The sequence below is a fragment of the Danio rerio genome, chromosome 4 (assembly GCF_049306965.1).
Source record: "Danio rerio strain Tuebingen ecotype United States chromosome 4, GRCz12tu, whole genome shotgun sequence".
Classification (NCBI taxonomy): Eukaryota; Metazoa; Chordata; class Actinopteri; order Cypriniformes; family Danionidae; genus Danio; species Danio rerio.
Genome location: NC_133179.1, coordinates 2737588 through 2765000, shown reverse-complemented (window position 1 = coordinate 2765000; position 27413 = coordinate 2737588). Strand labels below are relative to the sequence as shown.

Here is a 27413-nt window from a genome sequence, read left to right as displayed (position 1 = left end):
AATCCACCAGAGGACTGACTGACCTATCCTCCTCCTTTCCTAAACCCAACCAACAGTTTTAAAAAACAATCCAGAAAAAGAAAAGCCGTCGCATGGTTTTTACCACATTTTCATATTTTACCACATTCTCACACTGTTATTTACTTGTTTATTTATTTTTTTGGCATCTGTTTTTGTCTTACCTGCTGGATTGAAACCCCATTGTTGGTTCTCTCTGCATCTCAAATCCTTCTACGTACATGGCGAGGTACTGGACAACCTGGTAACAGCGGAAAAGCCGACCATACCAGCCGCTGCACTACAGTGAACCAGCAACCGCTATCCCCCCCCCTCCCACCCTGGTCTTCAGTTTGCAATCGCCAAAAGATTCTTTTTTAAGACTACATGCAGCCATACTTTCCTTTGGCTACATAATTCGCGATCTCCAGAAACGTATACAGGGCTGCGTTCTCAGAATGAGCCTGGCTAAGTTTGACTGCTCTTCAAAACTCTACTTACAGTTGAAGTCAAATTAAATTTCACTCTCTTATGAAATCCAGCATGGTGCAGGGTTGTGGCTGGAAGCCGTCTGCTGTGTAAAACACATGCTTTGGTAGTTGGCGGTTCATTCCACTGTGTCGACTGATAAATAAGGAACTAAGCTGATGGAAAACTAATGAAATCTTTATAAGTGATGTTTAACAGGGCAAGAAAACTTTATTTCATCAACAGTATTTCCTATAATATTTATTCCTCTTTAATATTTAGTCTTGCTTCTTTAAGGTCAAAAGAATTAGCAGCCTTTTTCGATTGGCTACAGAACAAACCACTGTTGTTCAATAGCTAGTTAAGCCTTTAAACGTCCCTTTAAGCTGAATACTAGTATCTTGTAAAATAATTAGAAACTATTATGTTTACAAATTTTAGTTGTCACCTGAAAATTAATTTAAGTTTGTAATATCATTAATTATCAGTAATTCATTATAATCAAAATAGTTTATTGATAAATTAGTAGACTATGAAGATTTGTTTTACGTATTTTATTAAATAAAAAATGGCATTTACATTGAAAACTATTAATAAATAAATATTTTAATTGACTAATAGCATTAAGATGTAATTTTTTTAAATTATAGTTTGTGTTTGATTATATAATTGTCTTATAATATATAATAATACAAAATTAAAGTTCATATATTTTGTTTAATGTACATTATTTGATTTAATTTCATAATATTATTAATTATTATTATTATTTTTTTTATTTAAATTTATTTTATCACTTGCACAGATTTCATTTCACAATAATAATGTAACGTGAAGTAGACGCTGACAAGGAGGTGCGGATGCAAAAGCAGGTTTATTGGGAATAGTCAAACAAGCAACGATCACAATCAGGAGCGAACAGATGTAGGTAGGCAACTCCAGAGTTGTAGTTGAATACACAGGCATGTTCAAAAGGCAGGCAGCAAACATAAATAAACAAACAAAACAAAGCGAGGGTCAAAAACGTTGTAATGTTCACAATACTGTAGAACAAGACTCAGCAAAGTCTGTGTGTAGCGTGCTGTATAAATAGTCCAACTAATCAGTCCTTGAGCAGCTTCAGTTGTGTGAGTTAGCAATCAGGCAGGATTAGGAACCGGTGTGTGTGTGTGCAGTGCATGACTAGACCTTGTAGTCCATATAATGGCGGATTTGTAGTTCTATGCGATACTGTGTGTTTACCAGCGATCCCGTGACAATTAATCTTTAATATTATTATTTTGATAATATTATTAAATCCTAAAACAGATTCCGCCTGTCTGAAATAAAACATTTGAGAAAAATATTTGATATCAATTAATTATTTTATACTAATGCATTCTCGCTTCATCATCAGCAGAAGAATTATCAACAACCAAATCATTTAAGTATTTTTTCCCTCTTTAATAATCTTCTCTAAAGCCTTATTTAAAGGAACTCTAAGGTGGTTAATGGTGTAAATAAGCAGTATTTCGCTCTGTGGTCTCCTCAAGGTCAGCAGATCGAGCTGTTGAGCAGGACGCAGATGTTTCTGCTGCAGATATTGAGTAGTTGATTCATTATTGAGTAGTTTAGCTCTTATCATGAATCGGCGGCCTTCGCTCAATTCATCACTCATTATCAGTGAAAAAGAGTTGCATGCATCAAATGCTCTTATTTACGCACTCGGACCGCTCTAGATGTGCCAGATGCTAGTCTTCGCTTTTCATTTTTAATACTCACATCTGTACACTTACATGGCATTTTCATTAGCGTTATCCCGGTTTTAGCGCTTTAATGGAGTCCACTGAGCAGAGATTAGCTAATGGACCCGGAGTGTATTACATTTGCTCAAATCTTCACGTTCACCTGTGTGAAAATCAGCAGGGTTCGCATAAAGGGTAATGGCTTTGATTTAATACTGAATCACTCACATTTAGCATGATGTGTCATTAGTTGAAGATGCAGAGCTCTGTCATGCTTTTATTTGTATGTTTTTACAGTAAGTATAGCTGAACTCTTCAGCTCAGATATTGTTAACAATAGGTGCGTTTCCACTGTCATGCCTAAAGAGAGTGAGCCAGAGTGTGCCAGGGCCAGTCGTGTTTCCACAGTCACTTCCAGGGCCTGATCGGGCTAAAGTGGGGCTTTCCTTGGGGCCAGGGGTTGGACTTTGGAATACCTTGGACCAAGGAGAGCTAGCCGGGGCTTCGGGGTGGCATTTGAGGGGTTAAAAACTGTACTGGGGTGGCTGTTGCGATCGGATACTTTACCAAAGTTGGCGACATGGAAGTGTTAGCCTGTACCAAAAAGCTAAGGATTGGGGGTGGGGTGAAATTACAGGAGTTTTCTGGCATAAATAACAAGACGTGAGGGTGGTGGGAGATGGATCTGAAATACGGGAGACTCCCAGGAAAAACGGGAGTGTTGGCAGGTATGCGGGGCAGAGTGAAAACAAAGTCTGGTAAAGTTGGTGTGCCTCCATTACACTAGTTTTTCTGATTGGACATGAGTAGACAAATAAATAAGGGAAAGAAAAAGCATAGCTACTGGTCAGCTTAATACTGGGCTATTCCATTAAACACTTTATAGGCTTGGCATCCTTATGTTTCTCTTTTAAATGTAAGGGTGTTGCATGAAGTAGTAAAGTAGTTTTAATTTAATGAGTGAAATGTCTTCGCTGTGTCCTCCTTGATATTTCAATAATGTGCTGCTCAAGCTCCCGGGCTATTGGCCTGGCCCGATAAAAGCCCAGGCACGCACTGTCCTGACAGTGGAAATACGGCTATTTATTACGAAATGAAGCTTATTTTTGAATTATTTTCCATATGGAAAATCCATGTTTGAAATATTGTGGTATCGTTTTTGTGTTTTAGTTGAAGTCTGAATTTAGGATTTATGCGTTTGATTCACATACAAATCTTTCATACAAATCTTCCATTGGTTTAATGTGTATGTATCAGATAGTACAATAAATAATGAAAGCAGATCATAAAAATAATAAAAACAACATAATAACATTTCATTTTATATTTCATTTTATAACATTTTATATACAATAATATATATATATATATATATATATATATATATATATATATATATATATATATATATATATATATATGTATATAGTTTTTTATAAAATATTGTATTTTTTATATTTTTTTTATCTGATTTATCAATATTTTTAAGTTAAGCTGTATTTTTTGTTAAGCTGTAACTGTTTACTTATTGAACTGTACATACCCACTGCATATGGGCATTTGTAATTATGTACACACCCACTATACATATACACTTGTAATCATGCTTATTTATCTGTGTGTGTAGTAACGGGATCAAATGAAAAATAAATATTTCCAATTAATTAATTTATATTTAGTTGAACGAATGTAAATCAGTTATAGTAATTTAATGAATTTTTATTTGCTTGGCTATATTTGATAAAATTGAGTTGGACTAACTCAATTACTTTTCGTTATGTAAATTATCTTTCTTTTGGTTAGGGCTACGCATACTTATTGGATGGAAAACCTGCACACAATTAAATTGAGTTAACCTAATGAGCTATTTTTTTGAGTGCATACTACTGATTATTAATAGCAACCTGTACATATATTCATATATTGTCACATATACACTTGTAATCATGTTTATCTATCCCTGTACATATATTCATATATTGTCACATATACACTTGTAATCATGTTTATCTATCTGCATACTACTGATTATTAATAGCAACCTGTACATATATTCATATATTGTCACATATACACTTGTAATCATGTTTATCTATCCCTGTACATATATTCATATATTGTCACATATACACTTGTAATCATGTTTATCTATCTGCATACTACTGATTATTAATAGCAACCTGTACATATATTCATATATTGTCACATATACACTTGTAATCATGTTTATCTATCCCTGTACATATATTCATATATTGTTACATATACACTTGTAATCATGTTTATTTATCTGCACACTACTGATTATTAATAGCAACCTGCACATATATTCATTTATTGTAAATCTGTTCATAGCTTATCCAACCTGTATATATTGTTCATAGTACATCCATCTGTAAATATCACCATAGTTTTCTATAACTGCACTTTATAACTTATTCCTGTATCCTGCACTTGCTGCTATTGCACTGCTGGTTAGACCTAAACTGCATTTCGTTGCAATGTACTTGTACATGTGTAATGACAATAAAGTTGAATCTAATCTAATCTAATTTTTATTATATTATAATATATTATGTATATTATTGAATAATATTATATATTGTAATATCATCATATTATCAAAAAGTAAATAAAAAATGACTGTAAATGAAAGGTTTATTAAATCATTTTATTTAATTTCCTTCTGCTTAGTCAGGGGTCGCCACAGCAGAATGAACTGCCAACTTATCCAGCATATGTTTTACACAACAGATGCCCTTCCAGCTGCAACCCTGTACTGGGAAACACCCATACACTCTCACATGCATGCTTATACATTACGGCCCATTTAGTTTATTCAATTCCCCTATAGCGCATGTGTTTTGACTGTGGGGGAAACCGGAGCACCCGGAGGAAACCCACGCCAACACGAGGAGAACAAGCAAACTCCACACAGAAATGCCTTCTTGCTGTGAGGTGACAGTGCTAACCACTGAGCCACCGTGCTGCCGTTTTATTAAATTGATTTAATCTGAAATCTTACCTGTATTTATTACTGACAATTTATTACTGTTTGTCAAATGTGTGTAGTTAAAAATGGATCAAAATATGCAAATTGAGATGTTTTTGAAAATGAGTTTACTTCTAAGAATGATTTATAGTGTTACAGATATGGTGTGGGCTTATTTTTATGCATTGTGATTTCATTGGCTGGTGAAAAGTATCATTAGCTAACAAATAAAGATGTTTAGGAGGCAGATCATTTGACTACATGTTGATTTGCATGTTACTTTTTTTGTTTGCCTGTTGTTAAATTCAAATATGTTTTAAAGAAACTAAATACAGTCCATTTTAATCCAAAGTTCAGTTTAAAACAACCCCTTTTAATGATGTTAAAGGCAGTCAGCAGAAACGTATTTCATTGATAAAGTCTATCCATTATCACCCGAAACAAAGGTTATGAATGGCTCATTTATTTCCGGAGGTTGGTCTTCTTTATCCCAGCACAGATTGATCTTTTTCTCTGCTGTGAATGAGACTAATGAAGCTCGCTCTGCACTTTACTGTATGAGGACGGAGATTGTCACAGATGTGTGACTATTAATAGCAGCATACAGAAAAGCACAGGTGTGTTCCTCCATCTTGACACCTGTGTGATAACCGGATGCATCACAAAAACACAGCATTTGCCTTTATGGGCCGTTTTTGCTTTATTCTGCATTAAAATGAGGCCCTAAATCGGTTGACTCAGTCATACTGTACGTACCACATCAATCATATTAAAGAGATCATTTGTCTTTTTAGCTGAATCTGTGGTCCTTGTGGCACTTGACTGGAAAGAAAATTAGATAAGAAACTGAAGTATGAGGTGACATCAAAAAAGTTCTTGATTTATTTAGGAGGAAGGGATGAACTGCAAGCTTTGAATGTTTATATCAGGTTTAAATCTTAGTGAATTTGTCACTTTTTTGGAGCACACCAGATTATAGGTGTCCTTAGGACTAACATACAAATATAGCAAATGCATACAAAAAGAAATACAATAAACAACATGAATTGACACATGCTGTAATGGTCTCAAATTTTCTCTAAACATTTAGCTCCGTGCCCTTCAGATAGACTGGCGAGCGGTCGAGCGACTGGAATTACACACTCCGCGGTCAGTCTGTGGTAGTCAAGGACGCTGCAGGAGTGTGGAAAGATCACACACACGTCACTGTCTGACTGCAGAGAAACACAAACACACACACATGCTGATTAAGCACATGCATTTATAGCACAATACTTTCATTAGTTATGAATACAGTCTTCTAGGGTTCAAGCGGGACTGCATGATTATTGTGAAGGAAATAGCGATCACATTTTCCTGACAAGTAATTGTGATTATTTTTTATTTTTATTTCAGACTCACAGGCACATATCTAAATAAGCCACATAATACAAACAAAACACAATACAATGTAGTATGATACAATACGATTTAATACAATACAATACAATACCATACAGTACAATACGAAAATATATATGACAATACAATACAATACAAAAATATACTATACTTTACAATACAAAACAATACGATAGGATACGATATTATACACAACAATACAATATGATATGATATAATACATTACAATACAATACAATACGATTTAATACAATACAATACGATATGATACAATAAGATACGATAGAATACAATACAATACAGTACAATATAATACAATATGATATAATATAATACAATACAATACAATATTATACAACACAAGACGATAAGATACAATGCAATGCAATGCATTACATTACAATACAACACAACACAGCACAACACAACACAACACAACACAACACAATCATATATAAACATACTAAAACACCATTTAAAAAACATACAAATATTTATTACAATGTTTTCAATATTAGTAGTAGAACTTAGTATGACTTAGTGTCACTTAAAACCTTTATAAATGAATGACATTACATCTACATTAGACCTGATTACAAATCAAACAGCTATCGAATAGTAATAACAAGACTATATACATGTATAATGCTGAACATTTTAAGATTTGTGTTATTATCTAAGTATTTGAATTAATATTGTAATATTTTGGTGTTCAATAATCGTAGAGTTGTGATTATCATCATTATTATTAGTTTAGACTGTAACATTGCAACACTCATGATAATGGTTGTCCTAATTTCTTGCATTTCTAAGCAATAAACCATCAGGCTTTTTATTTAGTCAGAGCAGCTCAGGGAGGCGAGAATATAATGTCACTCATATAATTATCTGCTTAATAGTAAATCACAGCCTTTGGGATTAGATAATCACACTGAGACTGATTGTGTTTTAATTAATGCAGCCTTAGTTCAAGCTCTTGCTCACTGTGCTGGGCGCATTTCTGTTCACAGTATTAGATTGTTGACTAGAGTTGTTTAGCGGACAGCAGTGACTCCGTCTTGCAGTACTAGTTTAAGCACTAGTTTCAGCATTTCTGACTGTCTGTCTGTCTCTTTCTCTTTATCTCTTCATTGGTCAGTAGGTCTGTCTGCCAGTTTTTCTGTCTGTCTATTCATCTGTTCATCTGTCTGTTCATCTATCTGACTGTCTGCCCATCTGTCTGTCTTTCCGTCTGTCTATCCATCTATCCAACTGTCTTTATGTCTCTCCATCTGTTTGTCTTTTCCAATCTATCAATCCCCATGTCTGTCTGTCTGTCTGTCTGTCTGTCTGTCTCTTCATCTATCCACCTGTATGTATGTCTCTCTATCTGTTTGTCTGTCTATTAATTTTGTCAGTCTGTCTGTCTGTCTGTCTGTATGTCTCTCCATCTATATATCTATCTGTCTGTCTGTCTGTCTGTCTCCTTCTAACCATTCACCTGTCTCTCAATCTATCAGTCTGTCTGTCTGCCTGTCTCTCTCGGTGTCTGTCTCTCCATTTATCTGTCCATCTGTTGGTCTGTCTTTCTGTCTGTCTCCATCTGTTCGTCTGCCTGTCTCTCTATCTCTCAATCTTTCCATCTGTCTCATCGTCTATCCATCAGTCTGTCTTTCTTCCCATCCATTCGTCTCTCTGTTCGTCCATACATCAGTCTGTCTGTTCATCTGTCTGTCTCTTCATCTGTCTGTCCACCTGTCCCTGCATCTTTCTATCTGTCTTTCAGTTTCTCTGTCCCTTCGTCCTTCTGTCTGTTTCTCAATCTCTCCGTCTGTCCTTACATCTGTCTGTCTTTCCATTTGTCTCTTCGTCTTTCTATCGGTTTGTCTGTTTCCTTGTCTGTCTGTCTGTCTGTCCCTCCGTCCTTCTGTCTGTTTCTCAATCTGTCCGTCTGTCAATACATCTGTCTGTCTTTCCACTTGTCTCTTCATCTTTCTATCTGTTTGTCTGTTTCCTTGTCTGTCGGTCTGTCTGTCTGTCTGTCCCTCCGTCCTTCTGTCTGTTTCTCAATCTGTCCGTCTGTCCATACATCTGTCTGTCTTTCCATTTGTCTCTTCATCTTTCTATCGGCTTGTCTGTTTCCTTGTCTGTCTGTTTGTCTCTCCGTCCATCTATCTGTTTCTCAATCTGTCTGTCTGTTCATCTGTCTGTCTTTCCATCTGTCTGTCTCTCTGTCTGTTTGTACGCCCATCCATCCATTTTTCTGTTAGTCTTTTCCTCTGTCTATTGGTCTGTCTGTCCGTCTGTCCATCCGTCTGTCTGTCTGTTTGTCTGTTCTTCTTCCTCTCCACCTGTCTGTCCATTCATCTGTCTGTCTTTCCATCTCTTTGGATCTGTCAGTGAGTCTCTCTCTCTCTCTCTCTCTCTCTCTCTCTCTCTCTCTCTCTCTCTCTCTCTCTCTCTCTATCTATCTTCTTCCAGCATGTGAGGTGAATGTGTGATGAGCAGATGAAGCTCTGTATCTGCAGTGCTGCTGTCTGTCAGCAGTCCCTCATTGGGTTTTTTTGTCCATTCTGGTATTTAGTTTTTGATTTCCGATGTATATCCAGGCCAAGCTTTCTCCCTGCGTCTCTCTGGCTCAGTTTGGCTAATGATTAGAGCAGTCTGTGAGCTTTATATGTGGATTATTACTCACGCTGCGTCATTAAACACACACACACACACACACACACACACACAGGTCTTTCTTTCTCCTTGTGGAGTGAACGTCATGTCATTCATGTAGCTCAGCCACAAATATCTGTGTAATGACAGACAGCTTGTCAGATTCTGCGATGTCGAAATGTTTGTACGTCAATTGTGCAAATGCAACAGTGAGACATCTAAAAACTACTGACATATTTTTTATCTATCTATGCACACTACCTGACAAAAGTCTTGTCGTGGATCCCAGTTACCAGCCCAGCCCAGTCACAAAACGTGAACATTTTTGAGCATGTCTGGGATAAGATGAAAGAGGAGGCATTGAAGATGAATCCAAATAATCTTGATAAGCTCTTAGAGTCCTGCAGTTATCTGAGTCATTGCAGAGATGTATAGATGCAGTCCTTCAAGGTCATGGGAGTCACAATATCAATCGATCGACCGACCAACCTTCCTTCATTTTCATTGTTGTTTTTTTCTGTCTATAAAAGTGTAAACTAAATATTAGTTTGGGTTTCTGCGTCTACTATTAAGCTAGTGTTTATTATTTATTATCTAGTATGTCTTAGTATGTAATTTGAACTGTAAAGGTCACACACATGCTTACGGTTGTTTTTTTAAATCTTTTATTTGATTTGTTTTGTCTTGTTTTTGAGGACAGACTTGAGGTCAGAGGCTGAACATTAATCTCGAAGCTTGTTTATAATTGTTGCGTATGGATGCTATGCACACAGGGGTAGTACCAAAGGCAGCTTTATTATGAGAATGGCCAGACAGGCAGGGATCAAAAGCCAGCATTAACAGTGTAGTACAGAAGCCAGAAACGTAATCCAAAAACAGGCGAAAGGTTCAGGACAGGCAGCAAAGAATCAAAACACAATAAACAGTGCAAAAACACAGGAGACAAGTAAATATGCTTACGTAAGGACAGCAACAGCTAAACAATACTCAGCAACTTGTGTGTGTGGAACAGAGTGGTTTAAATAGTCCAAATAATCAGTGGTCATGAGTATCAGCTGTGTGTGTTGCATGACTGGGTGTTGTAGTCCATAACCTGGCGGATTTGTAGTTCATATGAATGAGAGTGTATTTACCGGCCATCTCTGGTGGTTAGATCGCTTGGGATTGTGACAATAATGAAGTGCGCATGTGTGTGTTTGTGCATTACATGTAGTTCTTTTGTCAGCAGTTTTATACTGTAGTTTTGGTGGTTTTATGCTGTAGTTTTGGTGGTTTTATGCTGTAGTTTTGGTGGTTTTATACTGTAGTTTTGGTGGTTTTATACTGTAGTTTTGGTGGTTTTATACTGTAGTTTTGGTGGTTCATAAGGACAGACATTTGTAAGAGGTCATGAGTATGACCTAGTTGTACTCTCTTAAGGTGTTTTTTGAAGACATGGCTTGTGTCCTTGTAATTCAAAACACTTAAAATCTACTTAACAGGGTTTTTCACATTCAAATCTTGCCAAATGAGGGTTGGGTTTGGGGATAGAGGTCATATAATAAGCATGTTTTACTGTATAAAAATACATTATGCCTATGGAGAGTCCTCATAAACCACCAATACCAGCATGTGTTTGTGTGTGCATGTAATCTCTTAAACCTCATACATCACATCATGTTCAGTACTTCATTTCCCAGCCTACTGACCACATGATGAACTTTCATCTGATCAGCCGCTGGCCTTTAGACCTCCATTATTCACTGATGCATTTGCCTGGTTTCATCAATACAGGTCAACTTTCAGGTTCTGTTAGTAAAACCCCATTCATTTACTCCATAGAGGAATTGATTTATTTAACAATAATCGATAAACCCTTAAAGAAACAACTGTTGTGAGCTCAATCAATGATGCATGCTTTTTTAAACTGATTCGTTCACATTAATTCAACTCATTTGGGGGATTCATGCTGAAAAACTACATTACCCATGATGCCGGATAATTCCACTAATCAGAGAATTCAATTACAGCAAGAATATAGATGTTTAGCTCCGCCCACTTACTCTGAGCTCAACAATTAATATCATCAAGTCTCCATATTTCTATGCATAATTTGTTGAAGCATTTTTATTATCATTTGCATTAAAAATCTTAGTGTTGTAGTCCTTTCTTTTAGTTCTTAAATAGGAAGATTGATCAATGCAGATTTATGCACGAATATGCTAATAGCAGAGTTACGCTTTTGTTCTCAATAACTGATAAACCCTAAAAGAACTACATGTTGTGTTGTTAAACAATGGTGTAAACACTCATGTAACTGGGGGGATTCATGAAGAAAAACTACATTACCCATGATACCAGATAATTCCACCAATCAGAGAATTCCAACGAGACGAGATATTTAGCTCCACTTACTTCTTTGGAGCACACCAAATACAAAATCAAGTCGTATTCCTCTGCATATTTTGCAATAAACTTGATTGAATATCATTAACAAAAAAATCATAGCATTGTAGTCTTTTCTTTTTGTACTTAAACAAGATTGATTAATGCAGATTTATGCATGAATATGCTAATAGCAGAGTTACACTGATGTTCTCAATAACTGATAAACCCTTAAAGAAATACATGTTGTGTTGTTAAACAATGGTGTAAACAGTCAGTTAATTGAAGGGTTCATGAAGAAAAACTACATTACCCAGGATGCAAGATAAATCAGAGAATTCCAACAAGCAAAGCAAGAGAAGATATGTTTAGCTCCACCCACTTACTCTGAGCACAACAATTATTATAATCAAGTCTCCCCATATTTCTATGCATAATTTGTTGATGCATTTTTATTATCATTGGCAAAAATGTTTAGTATTGTAGTAATTTCTTTTAGTTCTTAAATAGGAAGATTGATCAATGCAGATTTATGCACGAATATGCTAATAGCCGAGTTACGCTGATGTCCTCATCATGTTAAGGACGTGTGGATTTTTCCTCACCATCATTAACATATTGAAGGGCTCATGAAGTGGTGTGTTTTTCTCAGACGAACACAATGCTTTGTTCGGCTCATTGAGGAAATAAGAGAGACAATGGACATGATCGATGGGTCGTCATTTACATGTACAATGCGCTTTAGAAAACATCAGGTGTTCGTCTTTGCTCTCTGTTCATCTAGATGCAGATGCTGGGGAAGATTATAAAGTTAGTAAAAGGGGATATTCAATACAGAGAGAGATGCTTTGTTTTCTTTAGTAGATAATTAAAGAGTTTTAGCTGAAACTGTTGTCTTTGGTGGTTCATAAAGTACAAATCAATGGCACAAAATCAATAATTTTACAATATTTACAATATTTTTAGCTTTAATTCACAGCCTCAGGCACACAAAGCTGAGTACGTTGTTGTACAGTTTAGATGGAAAACATGTTGTTTTATGGGGTCTTCAATCATAACATGTCAGCTTTTTTTTCCTCCGCTCCAGTCCAACAAAGCCCAAACAATGAGCGCGCGGAGGAGAGATGTGATTTATAGTGACACTTGTGCTGTGGATGTCTGAGAAACGAACTAGCCTTGACAGATTGATGGACCGTCCTTGTCTGATGAAACACTTATAGTTTGTTTGCTAATGATGAAGTGTTAAACTATCCTGAGGCTTCAGATGTGGGACACGTTCGCTGTCCTTCACCATTACGTGCCATGGTTGTTATTGTTTACTTCAACTTACAACATAAGATTTGTTGCTTAGAAAAATAAGTGTTAACTCAAATGGCATGTAAAATACAGATTTGGGGTAAAAAGGTCATATTTCTGATTTTTATTTATTTTTAATTAAAGTTAAAATCAAGTTTTATACTATATATATATATATATATATATATATATATATATATATATATATATATATATATATATATAAAACAAAAAACTCTAGAAATCTAACTTTTTACAAATTATTCAATGATTAATTCATTTAAAACGGCACCTATGATGAAAATCATCTTGTTTAGACAGAACTGTGTGTAGGTATAGTGTGTCCACAGTCATATTGGGGTGAAATAAAGACAATAAGTCTTTTTTTTTAACTTTCCTGACGTTAAATTAGGATCCAAAGGAGCTAAAGGCCCACTTTTTGTGGTGTGTTTGAGTGCTATAGTGTATGTGTGTGTGTGTGTGTGTGTGTGTGTGTGTGTGTGTGTGTGTGTGTGTGTGTGTGTGTGTGTGTGTGTGTGTGTGTGTGTGTAAACTCGAATTCTCTTAATCAAAGCAGTGACCTTTAAGTGCAGGTCTGGGATCAGATATAACACGCAACGCAGAACCAAACAGAGTAAACATGAAGCAGATCAAACTAAATCCCAATGTTGTTTTTTCAGGTTTTGACCGTGGCAAAGAGGAAATCCTGCCTCTGAAAGAAGACTCCACACACTCCATATCCAAGAGCAAGGTAAACACACACTCTCTCTCCTTCACTCTCAACCCATGATCCTCTGGGGTCAGGAATCGTCTGGTCCTCCAGCAGTGTTTATTAATTATACATAGTCGAGCGCAGCTCAGAGAGCAACAGGAGGCCGAGCTGCAGGAGTTACTCAAGAGAAGATGCCACAAACATCCTGCACTCCTAATACAACCCAATGGGTCATAACCACCAGAGCTTGTGTCTGTGCAGGTTGCCTAATGCATGTTTTCTGCTTTTGCAGTCAGAAACCAAGCTCTATAATGGCTCAGATAAAGACGTGTCTGTGTCTGGAAACAAACTTACCAAGAAGGAGTCACTGAAGGTACAACAGCACTCATTCAGAGCATGCATTAATAAATACTGTGCACGTAATAGTAATTGTTTACTAGTGTTTGTGCATGCGTGTTTGTTTAGGTGCAGAAGAAGAACTACAGGGAGGAGAAGAAACGGGCCACTAAAGAGCTGCTCAGCACCATCACTGACCCCTCCGTCATTGTTATGGCCGACTGGCTCAAGGTTTGTGCTGTTTACTGAAGGACCATTTATTCTGGAGCTTTTAGGCATGCTTATTGGATGCAGAAAACACAGGTCTGCGGTTTGCCTTGAGTGATTGAGCATTGAGCATTTTAATAATGCATGTTTTATAATGCACGTTTCACATAAATGCTCTCAAAATGCTCTCATTCTTCGTTGCTTCTGCCAAGTAATGCGTCCATATATATATATATACTCTAAGATGTCAAAAAGGAAACCAGAAATGTCAGCGCATTAGAAGATATCTGATAAGATAATGCCTCATTTGAATATTTAAATACAACATTTAAAAAGCTTGTAATGCACATGCAATGTGATTCTTATTTATTTATTATTATTTTTTTTTTAATTAGAATATGCAAAAATCATACAAATACAAGAAAACATCAACAAATAACAAATACAAAGCAACAAAACAAAAACAAAACAAAAACAACAACAGTATAGTCAGGTACTGGTATGTGCGTGAGTGTGCGTGTGTGAGTGTGTGTGTGTGTGTATGCATGTAAAGGTAAGTTGGTGGACAGGTCAGAGTACATACATAAGGAACAATAACAGTCAATAAATGAAGCAAGTGTCACAGATATAAATAAAACATATAGAAAGAAATCAGTCAGAGGTAGGGAGTAACAACAATGCTTATTAATGTATGATAGTAAAAATGAAAGTAAAAAGAAAGAAAGGACAAGAGTAATGATAACTGACAATAATAATAATAAATATAGCTGCAAGCAGCAATTAAGGGGCCAAGCACTTTTGGCACTGGTTGCTCAAGTATTGTGCACTTTTGGCTGCTCCTGAAGTTTTTGAGTTCTTTCAGGGCATGGGGTTAAAGATGCATACCATGTTTTGTAATGAAATGTGAATATGTTGGTAAAATATAGCATTTTTGGGCAAAAATCCAAATGGGCAACGGCCAAAATGGCTGATCTGTGAAAATCAGACATCATTCAACTCGACATGCTCTGCCGAATGTAATAAGACCAGTTTTACGAGTTTCGGACGAAAGGTTGAGACGTTATAAGCAAAAATGCAAGTTTTTTTGTGTCTCCGTACCACTAGGGGGCATTGCGTTGAAACTCCGCATATAACCTCAGACCCTAGTTGTCATAACACACACCAAGTTTGGTGTGAATCGGTGAATGCGTTACGGAGATATCATCTCAAGTCCATTTTCGCAAGTCTTGCGTTAAATTTGATCACAAGTTAAACGAAAACGGTTGGTCAAATCAACTTAAATTCCATAAGTTTTGGTTGGCATGGTCTGTAGATCATGTGATTCAATTTTGGTGAAAATCGGAGCAACGGCCTAGGACGAGTTCGAACAAATAGGTTTTTCGAAAAATTTAAAATAACACAAAAAAATTCATGATGGAAAATGACGTCATAGGATACGTTTGAATCGGACTGAGCCAAGGAATCAGAGGAAAAAAAATTTGATGGAATTTTGATTGTAGCCCATTCGGTTCAAAAGTTATGATGATAAACATACATGAACGTTTGGACCAATGACTGTAAAAAATATGGACGACGCGACAGCCCTTTTTCCCATTGAACGCCTTGAGGGCAAAACGCCTGCTTGACGGGCACAAACTGTCGCAAAAGACTGCTGAAATTGGAGCCAGACATGCGCAGAAGGACTGTCTGATGGAGCCAGAGGAGGAGCCGCGAAAATGAGCAGAGTCGAGCTTCCAATCAAACGCTTTATGTAAAATCAACTACGCCCCCCGAACTTCTCAGCATGCGTTTGCTGTCATATCAACACAAATGGATGTAATAACGTTAACAAATATGAGGGTTTTATATATTCAATCGCGCCAGCTCCGGACTGCAGCGCATAACTTACTCGCGGCGTCGCGGGCTGATTCCGGCTCGCATGCGGCAGCGCCTGCTCGCTTGGCCGCCGCATCTGGCTCGATTGACTCGGGCAGGAATTGGGCAGTGAGTCCAGGCATCCGGAGTAGGTCCAGCAGAGGTAACATTAGTCAGTCTGAGCTCTAAGAGATAAGTCTCCGGCAGGCGAGAATCTAGCCGGAACTGTGTTTTGCTATCTGGGTGGCTAGGCGTGTATCAGCAAACTAATAAAGCCCGAAAAAAGCCCTGAACTTAGCGAATAAACAGTGTTCCACCAGGATCATGTATGTCAGAAACTATAGTTTACTGCTGAACTCATTTTGTCATGGTAAAATAACACAGAAATCGAATAATAACATTTCAGTCTACTTCAGTCTCCTGCCGAAGCTCAAACGCCGCGCTTTGAGAAACTGTCAATCACAGCTGTCAATCACGATGACACGCCCAGCATTAAATTACTGCTAAAAACAAACTGTTTACAAAAATGAAGATCTGCACCTATTTCAGCACAATAACCAGTGCCTTAATCGACCAGAACTATCTTTCGGGACATTTTATTGCAAGTGTAATATTTTTTTTTATTTGGGCTCAAGTCTCCTTCATTAACACGGAGGGGGCGGGCTTTATGACTTGTACTGCAGCCAGCCCCCAGGGGGCGATCTAACGGCCGAAACCTTCACTCAAACGTAGGCTTGCGGCACACTTGGTTTGGACAAGTGGTGGCGCTAGAAAGTTTGATTTTGAGACTTCATATTTGGTCTGATTAATGTTAATACTGTCCTCTATCATTGTGCCAAATTATACAACTTTCCAGCATACACCTATATGGGCTGCCATTCAAATCTGGCGGAAGAAACGGAAGAAGAAGGAAGAATAATAATAATAATAGGAACGCTAACGGATCCAATAAGTGCCTACGCACCTACGGTGCTTGGCCCCTAATAAATCACAAGTGCTACACCAACTACTACTACAGAAAGTTACTTATATTACAACTACTACTGCTTCTACTACAGCCACAACCATGACTATTACCACTACAATATCTACTAATACTGATACTACTACAACGACTACCACTACTGATACTACTATAGCGTTTGCTACAACTAATACAACAACGTCTACTGCTACTATTACTACCACAATCAAATGCAATGCGATTCTTAATACAATCAGTCGACTGTGGAAGTGTGCTAAAAACTATTAGCTGATACTTTTACTGTGTCTTTTCTTCAGTAAAACCAAAAGGATTAAAAAGTGAACAGCGCTCTTCATTTTGCTGTGTGCAGGATTAAAGAGCTGATGTTAATTCTCACAGTGATGCATTAATGAAGTGATGAAGTACTGCAGGTCTTTACTGTAAGAAAGTGTTGTGGTTTATTTTCCAGATCCGTGGCACGCTGAAGAGCTGGACAAAGCTGTGGTGCGTGCTGAAGCCTGGCGTCCTGCTCATCTACAAGACCAATAAGAACGGACAGTGGGTTGGGACGGTCCTGCTGAACGCCTGTGAGCTCATCGAGAGGCCGTCCAAGAAGGATGGCTTCTGCTTTAAGCTTTTTCATCCACTGGAACAGTCCATCTGGGCCGTCAAGGTATAAGGAGAGCTTTTACCAGTTTCGTGAATTTGTTTTGTCTTAATGGATTTTTTCTGATTCTGATCTAAATTATGCTCATTATATATATATATATATATATATATATATATATATATATATATATATATATATATATATATATATATATATATATATATACATTTAATATTAATATTTATTCCATCACCCTTCAATAATGTTATATAATATAATACAAAAATATTAAAAATAATAAGTAAATACATACTATTAAATAAATAATTAATAATTAAACCAATATTTAAATCATATAAAGGTGATATAATAATAATAATAATAATAATTATTATTATTATTATATATTATTATTATTATTATAATTAACCACAGTAGGTAATTTTTGTACCAAAAACTTGAATTATATAAATAATAGGCCTTCAATTATATAAATAATAGAGTTCTTTGATGGATAAAGTTGACTTTAAAAAAATGTAAATCTTTTGTGACATTATAAATATATTTTATTGTGGGTTTTGATAAAATACATTTTAAAAAATTACAGAATTTATAAAAAAGTTTTAAATATTCAGTATTCTATAAAGCAATAGAATATATTGGAATAATTCTCTGTTTATTGTGTCTCTTCTAAAGGGTCCTAAAGGTGAAGCTGTGGGCTCGATCACACAGCCGTTACCCAGCAGCCACCTGATCTTCAGAGCAGCTTCAGAATCAGACGGTGAGACAGACACACACACACACACACACAAACACACACATACATACACACATACACACACACACTCATACATGCTCTCTCTCTCACATTTACAACAAAGGTACAAAAGCTGTCACTGGAGCCGTAACTTTTTCAAAAGGCACACTTTTATATCTATCAGGTCCACATTTGCACCTTTTAAAGGTGTTTATTTACACCTAAAAAGTACAAATGTGTACCTCAATTTCTGAAAGGTACAAAAGTATACTCTACAGGTACAAACGTGTTTCTTCTGGCCTGTTTCCACTGAGTGCTACAGTATGGTACAGGTCGGTACGGGTCACGTTTATCAGGCTTGTGTTTCCACTGCTAAAAGGTTACCATTGGGCGTGGTGTACGACAGAAAGTTTCATTCGACGTCATTCTCAATCGAAGAAATGTCTACAATAAAGCTGTAAGGGTCGTTCACATATCATATGAGAAGCATGTCTCACAAAACAGATGCTTTATACACATAAACACTTGTGTATAAATGCTCATTATTAACCTTTCTATGAACAGGATTTGATTATAACATTATACGTTGCAGTCATAAGCTCAAGAAGTTTTTTATTGTAAATATAGAAGTGCAGTGAGCTATCGGCTTTAGACGGCTTCGTAAACAACAACAGGACAACAGGTTTATCTTCTCGGCTTTGTTACAAGGTTTGCTTAAGCTCGGGTCAATTATGGCTTGTTATTATATGTATATATTATTATGGTGTAATGTCTCGGCTGTGTATTTATAATGGCAGTTCCTTTGTTTTCATTCTCCTGCTTGTGCACTCTCTGGTGACATTTCTCTGTAAACCAATAGCGCTCAGCTGTGTGTCCCGCTCCGCTTTTTGGTACGCTTTTGTTGTGCTAGGTACCCTTTGGAAAGGGTACCCAAATAGTGGTACAGTACGGTTCACTTTTAGGTACCTTTTGACCGTGTAAACGGCCATAAAAGCACACCGAACCCTACCGAACCTTACCACTCTGTGGAAACAGGCATCAAAGCTACCTATGTTTCTCTGTAAGGTACAAAAGTATACCTTTTCAATTCAATTTAATTAAATTCACCTTTATTTCACTTTTACAATGTAGCATGTGTCAAAGCAGCTTACCATAGAAGATCATAGTAAATCATAGTTCAGCTCAGTTCAGTGTGGGTTAATAATCACTACTGAGAGTCCAAACACTGCAGAGCAAATCCATCGATGTGCAGCTCTACAGGTCCCGAACCATGCAAATCAGTGGCGTCAGCGGCGAGGAAAAAACTTGACAAAAGTGAAGAATTAAAAAACCTCGAGAGAAACCAGGCCCAGTTGGGCACCGCCACTGGCAAAACGTCTTGTGCAGAGCTGCAGTCTAGGCGCTGGAGGCTGGGAGCTGGTTGCTCAGGATACGGCCTGGTCCAGGATTATGGAAACCTTGGGATCATCTCGTCGCTGGTCTTGGATCGAATCAGTGGCACTGCATAGTCTGAGGGCCTCGGGATGTGTATCCCCAGGTGCAAATAGAGAATAAAGAGAATAATTAGCGTAGCTGCTGTTCAGTGTGTATATAAATGAGATGCAGACCCCCTGTGTGGAGCACATTCATGTATCATACCGCTATCTGATACACTGAGTGTGTGCTTTACTAAAAAGATAGGTCTTTAATCTAGTTTTGAACTGCGAGAGTGTGTCTGAGCCTCGGACATTATAAAGAAGGCTATTCCAGAGTTTAGGAGCCATAAGTGAGAAGGCTCGACCTCCTTTAGTAGACTTTGCTATTCTAGGTAGTACAAGAAGCCCTGAGTTTTGAGATCTTAAAGAGCGTGACAGCTTTTGTACCTTTACTCTCTCTCTCACACACACACACACTGAAACCCAAACAAACTACAGCATCATAAAGGTGTGTGTGGTGTGCAGGTCGGTGTTGGATGGACGCACTTGAGCTGGCTCTGAAATGCTCCAGTTTGCTGAAGAGGACGATGATCAGAGAAGGGAAAGAGGATCCGCCGCAGACAGCAGAGCATTCACACATCAACTTCTACAGTCTGCTGCGCGCGCACAACATGCAGGGCTTTCAGTGAGTCACACACACACACAGCTTTCATGTTACGCTTCTTTAGATCAATATTTTATTGAGAATAATTAATATTTTTAATGCTAAAAGTTTACCAGGCACTGCATTTGTACCACCCTCTTTTTTTAGACAGGAGTGCTGATAGTTTGGACTTCAACTGTAGTCTGAAGTAGGATATTCTTTAACGCAGATGTTGTGTTTGTGTGATCCGTCAAGGTTCAATGACAGCGACCAGTTTAAGGATCCTGACCTGTACTCGGACAAGTCGGACCGGGAGAACGAGCCGGAGCAGGAGGAGTGGGAGAACGAGGTGATGGAGAAAAGCGAAGAGAGCGACAGCGACACGTCAGAGCGACAGGAAGACTCGTACATCGACCTGGATCCCAACGAGACGCTGCGAGAAACCATGTACATCGAGCAGAGCCACGAGGAGCTCGGAGAGGTGCGGGAGCATTATAGAGCCTCTTCACAAGATAGTTGTGACGTGTTTAACGCTTATTAGCATCTTAAATATGTCTTTAATATACTTTTCTTTTAAAGTATGAACATTTCTGTGTATTTCTATTTGTTTAATATCATATTTGCATCAAATCGACAAGTATGCAAATGAGCTAATTATCATAATGAATAATTGAAGTGCTTGAGCTCATTTGGCTGCAGTGAGGTGTTATTGACGCACAGATGCTAACTCCATACTCAGATTATTTTAGCGTCAGGCAGCTGGGCCGATGAAGTGGATATGACACAATCTGGTCCTTCAAGCTGTGTGTGCGTGTGTGTGTGTGTGCGTGTGCATGTTTCTGTGTGTATGCATATTTTTGTGTTACTGTGTGCATGTGTTTGTGGATGTGTCTGTGTATGTATATGTGTTTACATGTGTGTGTATATGTGCATATGTATGTGTGTGTCTATAGGTACATGTTTGCTTGTGTTTGTGTTTGTGTGTGTGTGTGTGTGCATGTGCGTCGGTCTGCATGTCTTTGTCTGTGCATATTTGTGTGTGTGTGTGTGTGCGCGCTCATTTATCTGTTTGTGTGTGTGTTTGTCTAGGTGCATCTGTGTGTGTTCGTGTGTATGTGTGCACACATGCATGTGTATCTGTGCGCATGCATATTTTTATTTATATATGTGTGTTTGTTTGTGTTTTTCAGGCCGGTGAAGCATCTCAAACAGAGACGGTTTCAGAAGAGAATAAATCTCTGATCTGGACTCTGCTGAAGCAGGTTCGACCTGGGATGGACCTGTCGAAAGTGGTGCTGCCAACTTTCATCCTGGAGCCTCGATCATTCCTGGACAAACTCTCCGATTATTACTATCACGCAGACTTCCTGTCTGAGTAAGAAAACGTGCATTCAGATTTAACATTCGCAGTTTGCACAGTTTAGTTTTAACCCTGCTTCAACACACAATTACCTGTAGGTTTCAGACAAGCCTAAAGGACTTACTTAGTTTGATCAGGTGTGTTTAATTAGGGTTTGAACTAAACTGTGCAGAGCTGCAGCCCTCCAAGAACTAAGTTTGATGCCTGTAAATAAAATAAAATAAAAATAATAAATAAAATTTAATTAAAATAAATTAAAAAATTTTACAAGAGTGTAACAGACAAAATTTGGTCAAAATATTTTTTTTTACTTAATAGTTTTAATAGCAAATTTATTTTGTCATATATTTTGTCAATATTTGACTAGATATACAGTATTTTAAAGTAATTTAAAGTGTAATTTAAAGGGTTAATTAGGTTAACTAGACAGGTTAGTATAATTAGGTGGTTTATTCTGTAACCAATAAAATTACAAAACAAATGTCACATTTGCTACCCGGGAGGTATGTATTTGTGCAGTTTTTATTTTCGCGAATCAGCGAGAGGCCGATGTGCGTATGTTTTCGCGTCCCGAACGCTGCTCACGCTGTTCTCGCTTGAAAAGCTGCCGGAGGCTGCTGTCGAGCGACCGTCTGTCCGACTGACTGACCCTCCTCCTCCTTCTCTAAAACCAAGCAACGATTTACAAAAGCCGTCCAGAAAAGAAAAACAAAAGCCCTCGTCCGATCTTGACCAAGTTTTCGGATCTCACCGAATTCTCGCCCCGTCACAAACTCGTTCGCTTTTATTTTTTGGGTTCTGTTTTTCATCTTACCTGATTTCTGGAACCGCTCTTCCCCGGACTCAAACCTAGTTATCTCCGCGGCCGGCTCCTTCTCCCCAAGCCTCCGCTCCACTGATGTAACACTACGAGCTAAGCGGACAAACTGGTTGCGGCGGGAAAGCCCTCCACATGGATGTGAGTCATCAGTGAAACGAAGAAGAGGAGCAGCGTCACACAGCCCCGTATCATTCGCTCGAAAATAATGAAATGCGCCATACGTACCTCCGGCCACGTAAATCGCGGTCTCCAGAAATGTCCGCGGGGCTACGTTTTCAGAATGAGCCTGGGTTGTTGTTAATAGTAGTTATTGCACTGTGAGTTAATAAGTTAACAATGAGGGCCTTTATTTTCACTAATGTTAATTAACATGAACAAATAGTGTAATAAATATTTTGTTCATTGTTTGTTTATGTTACAGGGTATCTGCGGGGTCTTAAATAGTCTTAAAATGTCTTAAAATTTCTTAAGTTTCAAAAACCAAATTTTAGGCCTTAAAGTCTTGAATCCACTTGAATATTGTGTTGTAGGCCTTAAATCATTTTAAACAGGTCTTAATTTTTTCTGTGTCCATGTCAAGCTACCCGATTGGGCCAACACCCATCCAATCACTAACAATGTATTTCAATAAAACTTTTAAGAAACATTTATTCATTAACTCTGTTTACTTAATAATATGGTTTAATTATCTTCCTTACAGTAACATTTGTTTTTATTACAGATGTTAAGTTTTTTAAGGTTTTAACTTGGCCATTAAAAAATCTTTAGGGGTTAGCCTTGTGTAAGTGTGAAATTTCATTCGTTATGGTCTTAAAATTGTCTTAAAAAGTCGTAAATCTGACTCGATGAAACCTGTAGAAACCCTGTGTTAGTAAATGCATTACCTAATGCAACCTTCTTGTAAAAAGTTAATAATAATAATCAATTATAACTAATATAATGCTAAGTTAAGGAATCAGATTTGATCAATTTATTGTCTATCATCACATTTTCTGTCTCATAACTGTGTGTATTTATGTGAGCAGAGCGGCGGTGGAGGAAAACGCCTATAACCGAATGAAGAAAGTGGTCAAATGGTACATTTCTGGATTCTACAAGAAGCCAAAGGTAAACATGCATGCACCATAAACCCCTCAGGCATCTCAAATCAGTCATTCTGTCATAACATCATCATCCTTTTCTTCACTGGCAGGGTTTGAAGAAGCCGTACAACCCCATTATTGGAGAAATGTATCGCTGTTTATGGATCCACAGCAGGACCAACAGCAAAACCTTCTACATCGCAGAGCAGGTACAGCAAACTGTCTGTGTTTTAGAGCTTGTTTCACGCTTTAACCTGAGCTCAAAGGTAATATAGTATGTCCTGTCAACCATCTCAAGAACAAAATACACTAGTTAGTTGTTATTTTAATTAAATATTTAATTAGAATTAGTTATTAGGGTGGCATGGTGGCTCAGTGGTTAGCACTGTCACTTTACAGCAAGAAGGTCACTGGTTCGAACCCCGGCTGGGTCAGTTGGCATTTCTGTGTGGAGTTTGCATGTTCTTCCTGTGTTGGCGTGGATTTCCTCTGAGTGCTCCGGTGTTCCCCACAGTCCAAACACATGCGCTATAGGTGAAATGGGCTGTAGTGTATAAGTGTGTGTGGATGTTTCCCAGTACTGGGTTGTGGCTGGAAGGGCGTCCGCCACATAAAACATATGCTGTAATAGTTGGCGGTTCATTTCGCTGTATATATTAAGTGTAAATGAAATGCTAGATCTTGAAGTTCCTAAAGATTCCCACCCCTAACACACGCTCTCTTCTCCAGGTATCCCATCATCCTCCAGTTTCAGCATTTTACGTCAGTAACAGGAAGGATGGCTTTTGTCTCAGCGGCAGCATCTTGGCCAAGTCAAAGTTTTATGGTAAGACAGAAAATGTACTGTATTAAATGAGGATGAATGAATATGGGAATTTAGGCTGATACCGATAACCTTTCATATTTGGAGGCCAATAACCAATATGTAAAACGATAAATAAATATATATAAATATATATACACACACAAATAGTATAAAGTGTGGAAAAAAATCTATAATTTATCAGACTGATGATATTACAGTTAGCTCTTAAGATCCCATGACCAGTTTCTTTTGTCTGTCCCTCGGTCTCGCTGCAAGTCAAAGGGTGATCGAGCTTTCAGTGTTGCGGCCCCAAGGCTCCCTCTGAACATCAGAATCTCTCCTTCTTTGGATGCTTTTAAATCTAACTTAAAAGACTTATTTTTACTCTCTTGCCTTTGACTGATGCATGCATGTTATTTTTTATTATTTATATTTTAGTATTACTTTAAATATATTTTATTGTATTTTTAATACCAGTTAGTTTTATTGTCTAGTTTATTTTATTATAAAGCACTTTGGATCAACTACGGTTGTGTAAAATTGTGCTCTATAAAAAAAGTTTGCCTTGCCTTGCCTAGCATTTATCGGCTGATATCAGCTTGACCGCCGATATATTGTGCATCACTAGTATTAAGATGGGACACTGCAGGTTATGTTCAGTACACTTCAAGGTTGATTTTTTTGGGGCTTTTTAGCTATTTGTAGAGTGTTTTACCATACTTTACCAATTTCAGTCTAGATTTCAGTCACTATAATTATTTTTACAGGCCTTTTTTTTTTCTTTCTTCTTTCACTGAGCAATTATTTCGGCTTTTTTTACACATACCAAGCATTGTTTTATTTATGTCTTTATTTTGAAAGTATTTAAAGCAGGAGTTGTTCATGCATAATTTGCATTATAACATACTGCATTTTATTTAAAAAATATTGTTCAGTGTTTTGTTTTTCGCTGTTTGCAATGTTTTCTGAGTAATAAAACTCTTTTGTAAAAATACCAATTTAAATCCTAAATTCATCCAATGTTAAAGTTGTTCTGCTAGAAATGTGTGTACGTCAGTGCATATTTAATTGAATCATGACACATTTGATATATGTAAATATAACATTTTGGAAAACGTAATAATATACTAAATTATTGCAATTCTTCATGCAATTAATCAACTGGGGGAAGTATAATGGTAAACATTAGTTCATATTTCTATCCTATTTCGATCCTGTCCTATTTACCTGCAGTGTCAGGTGAAGAACCATAGGCCTGTCCTGATATCTATTGTTTGTTGTAGGATTTATTGGACCAAAATATACTGTGATGAATGATATTGGTGTCATGTTAAGAGCATTTTATGCCACTCATTCTATAATTTACATTTAGTCATTTAGCAGACACTTTTATCCAAAGCGACTTACAAATGAGGACAAGGAAGCAATTTATACAACTACAAGAGCAACAATGAATAAGTGCTGTAGGCAAGTTTCAGGTGTGTAAAGTGTAAGAAGCAAAACATTAGTAATTTCTTTATTTTTATTTTTTTGTAGTACAGTTTGCGGTGGAGCCAGAGAGACTAAATAGTTGAGTTTTTAGTCGTTTCTTAGACAGCGAGTGACTCTGCCGTTCTGATGCAGTTAGGGAGTTCATTCCACCAACTGGGCAGATTGAACGCGAGAGTTCGGGAAAGAGATTTCTTCCCTCTTTGGGATGGAACCACGAGGCGACGTTCATTCACAGAACACAAGTTTCTGGAGGGCACATACATCTGCAGAAGTGAGAGCAGATAAGAAGGAGCAAGGCCAGAAGTCACTTTCTGACAGAAAGTCACTTTCTGACAGAAGTCAGCAACTGGCAGCCAGTGCAAACGGATGAGCAGCGGAGTGACATGTGCTCTTTTAGGTTCATTAAAGACCACTCGTGCTGCTGCGTTCTGGAGCAGCTGAAGAGGCTTGATAGAGTTAGCTGGAAGCCCGGCTAGTAGAGAGTTGCAGTAGTCCAGTCTGGAGAGAACAAGAGCTTGAACAAGGAGTTGAGCTGCATGTTCAGATATGAAGGGTCGGACCTTTCTGTTGTTACAGAATGCGAATTTGCAAGATCGAGCAGTTCTAGAAATGTGGTCAGAGAAGTTTAGCTAATCATCAATCGTTACTCCAAGGCTTTTCATCATTTTGGATGCAGTAATGGTTGCCTCATCCATCTAGATTGAAAAGTTATGATGAAGATGCCAAAATGACAATATAATAGCATTGCAATGCAAGTACACTCTTACAAACAACCCATTATATTTCATTCTGAAGTATATTTTTTATTTTATTATAGTCATTTTAATAATCAGGCATTGGAATCGGAATGTCAAAACGCATATCCTAAAATAAATAATATAAATGTAAAAACTAAAAAAGTGCAAGGTGAAAAGTAACAGAGGCTGCGATATCTGCTGCCAGATTTTCATGAAAATATACTAATAACCATATTAAAACCGTGTTTTAATAACCATATTGACACTGACATCTCCAATAGAGATAGAGCTCAAATGTTGCTAGAATTGATTTTTATGTATGGGCGATGTATATTGCATCAAAAAGGATTGAGTTAATGTCAATGTGTTGTGCAATAAGTCCATATATTAATTATTGTGACAGGCCTAAAAAACCAAATACGTCAATGACTTTGATTACAATGAAAAAATAAATGCATGAAGTCCAGTAACACTCCTGAGTTTTTCCAATGAGTATTTCATTGTGCTAGTTATGTGTGCTTTGTTATTTTCGTTTAACACACATGGCTGCTGGTGCATTTAATGTTGTGCTTGTCAGGAAACTCTCTGTCGGCCATCTTGGATGGTGAAGCGAGACTGACGTTTCTAAACCGAGGGGAAGACTATGTGATGAACATGCCGTACGCTCACTGCAAAGGTCTGTCCATGAACACACACACACACACACACACATACACATACACATACACACACACA

The 27413-nt window shown here is 37.4% G+C and overlaps 1 protein-coding gene across 10 annotated transcripts in view; it reads left to right on the top strand.

Annotated features, from left to right (window-relative positions):
- osbpl8 (oxysterol binding protein-like 8) overlaps positions 1–27413 on the top strand; it is a 94236-nt gene that overhangs the window by 54289 nt on the left and 12534 nt on the right. For all 10 annotated transcript variants that reach the window (XM_073946870.1, XM_073946866.1, XM_073946861.1 and 7 more), the window contains 12 exons: positions 13566–13636; positions 13890–13970; positions 14063–14164; positions 17428–17631; positions 18265–18349; positions 20266–20425; positions 20639–20864; positions 21574–21758; positions 23589–23670; positions 23756–23854; positions 24375–24471; positions 27256–27354. In XM_073946870.1, the coding sequence (XP_073802971.1) occupies positions 13566–13636; positions 13890–13970; positions 14063–14164; positions 17428–17631; positions 18265–18349; positions 20266–20425; positions 20639–20864; positions 21574–21758; positions 23589–23670; positions 23756–23854; positions 24375–24471; positions 27256–27354 (1491 nt within the window). The remainder of the gene's footprint in view (positions 1–13565; positions 13637–13889; positions 13971–14062; positions 14165–17427; positions 17632–18264; positions 18350–20265; positions 20426–20638; positions 20865–21573; positions 21759–23588; positions 23671–23755; positions 23855–24374; positions 24472–27255; positions 27355–27413) is intronic.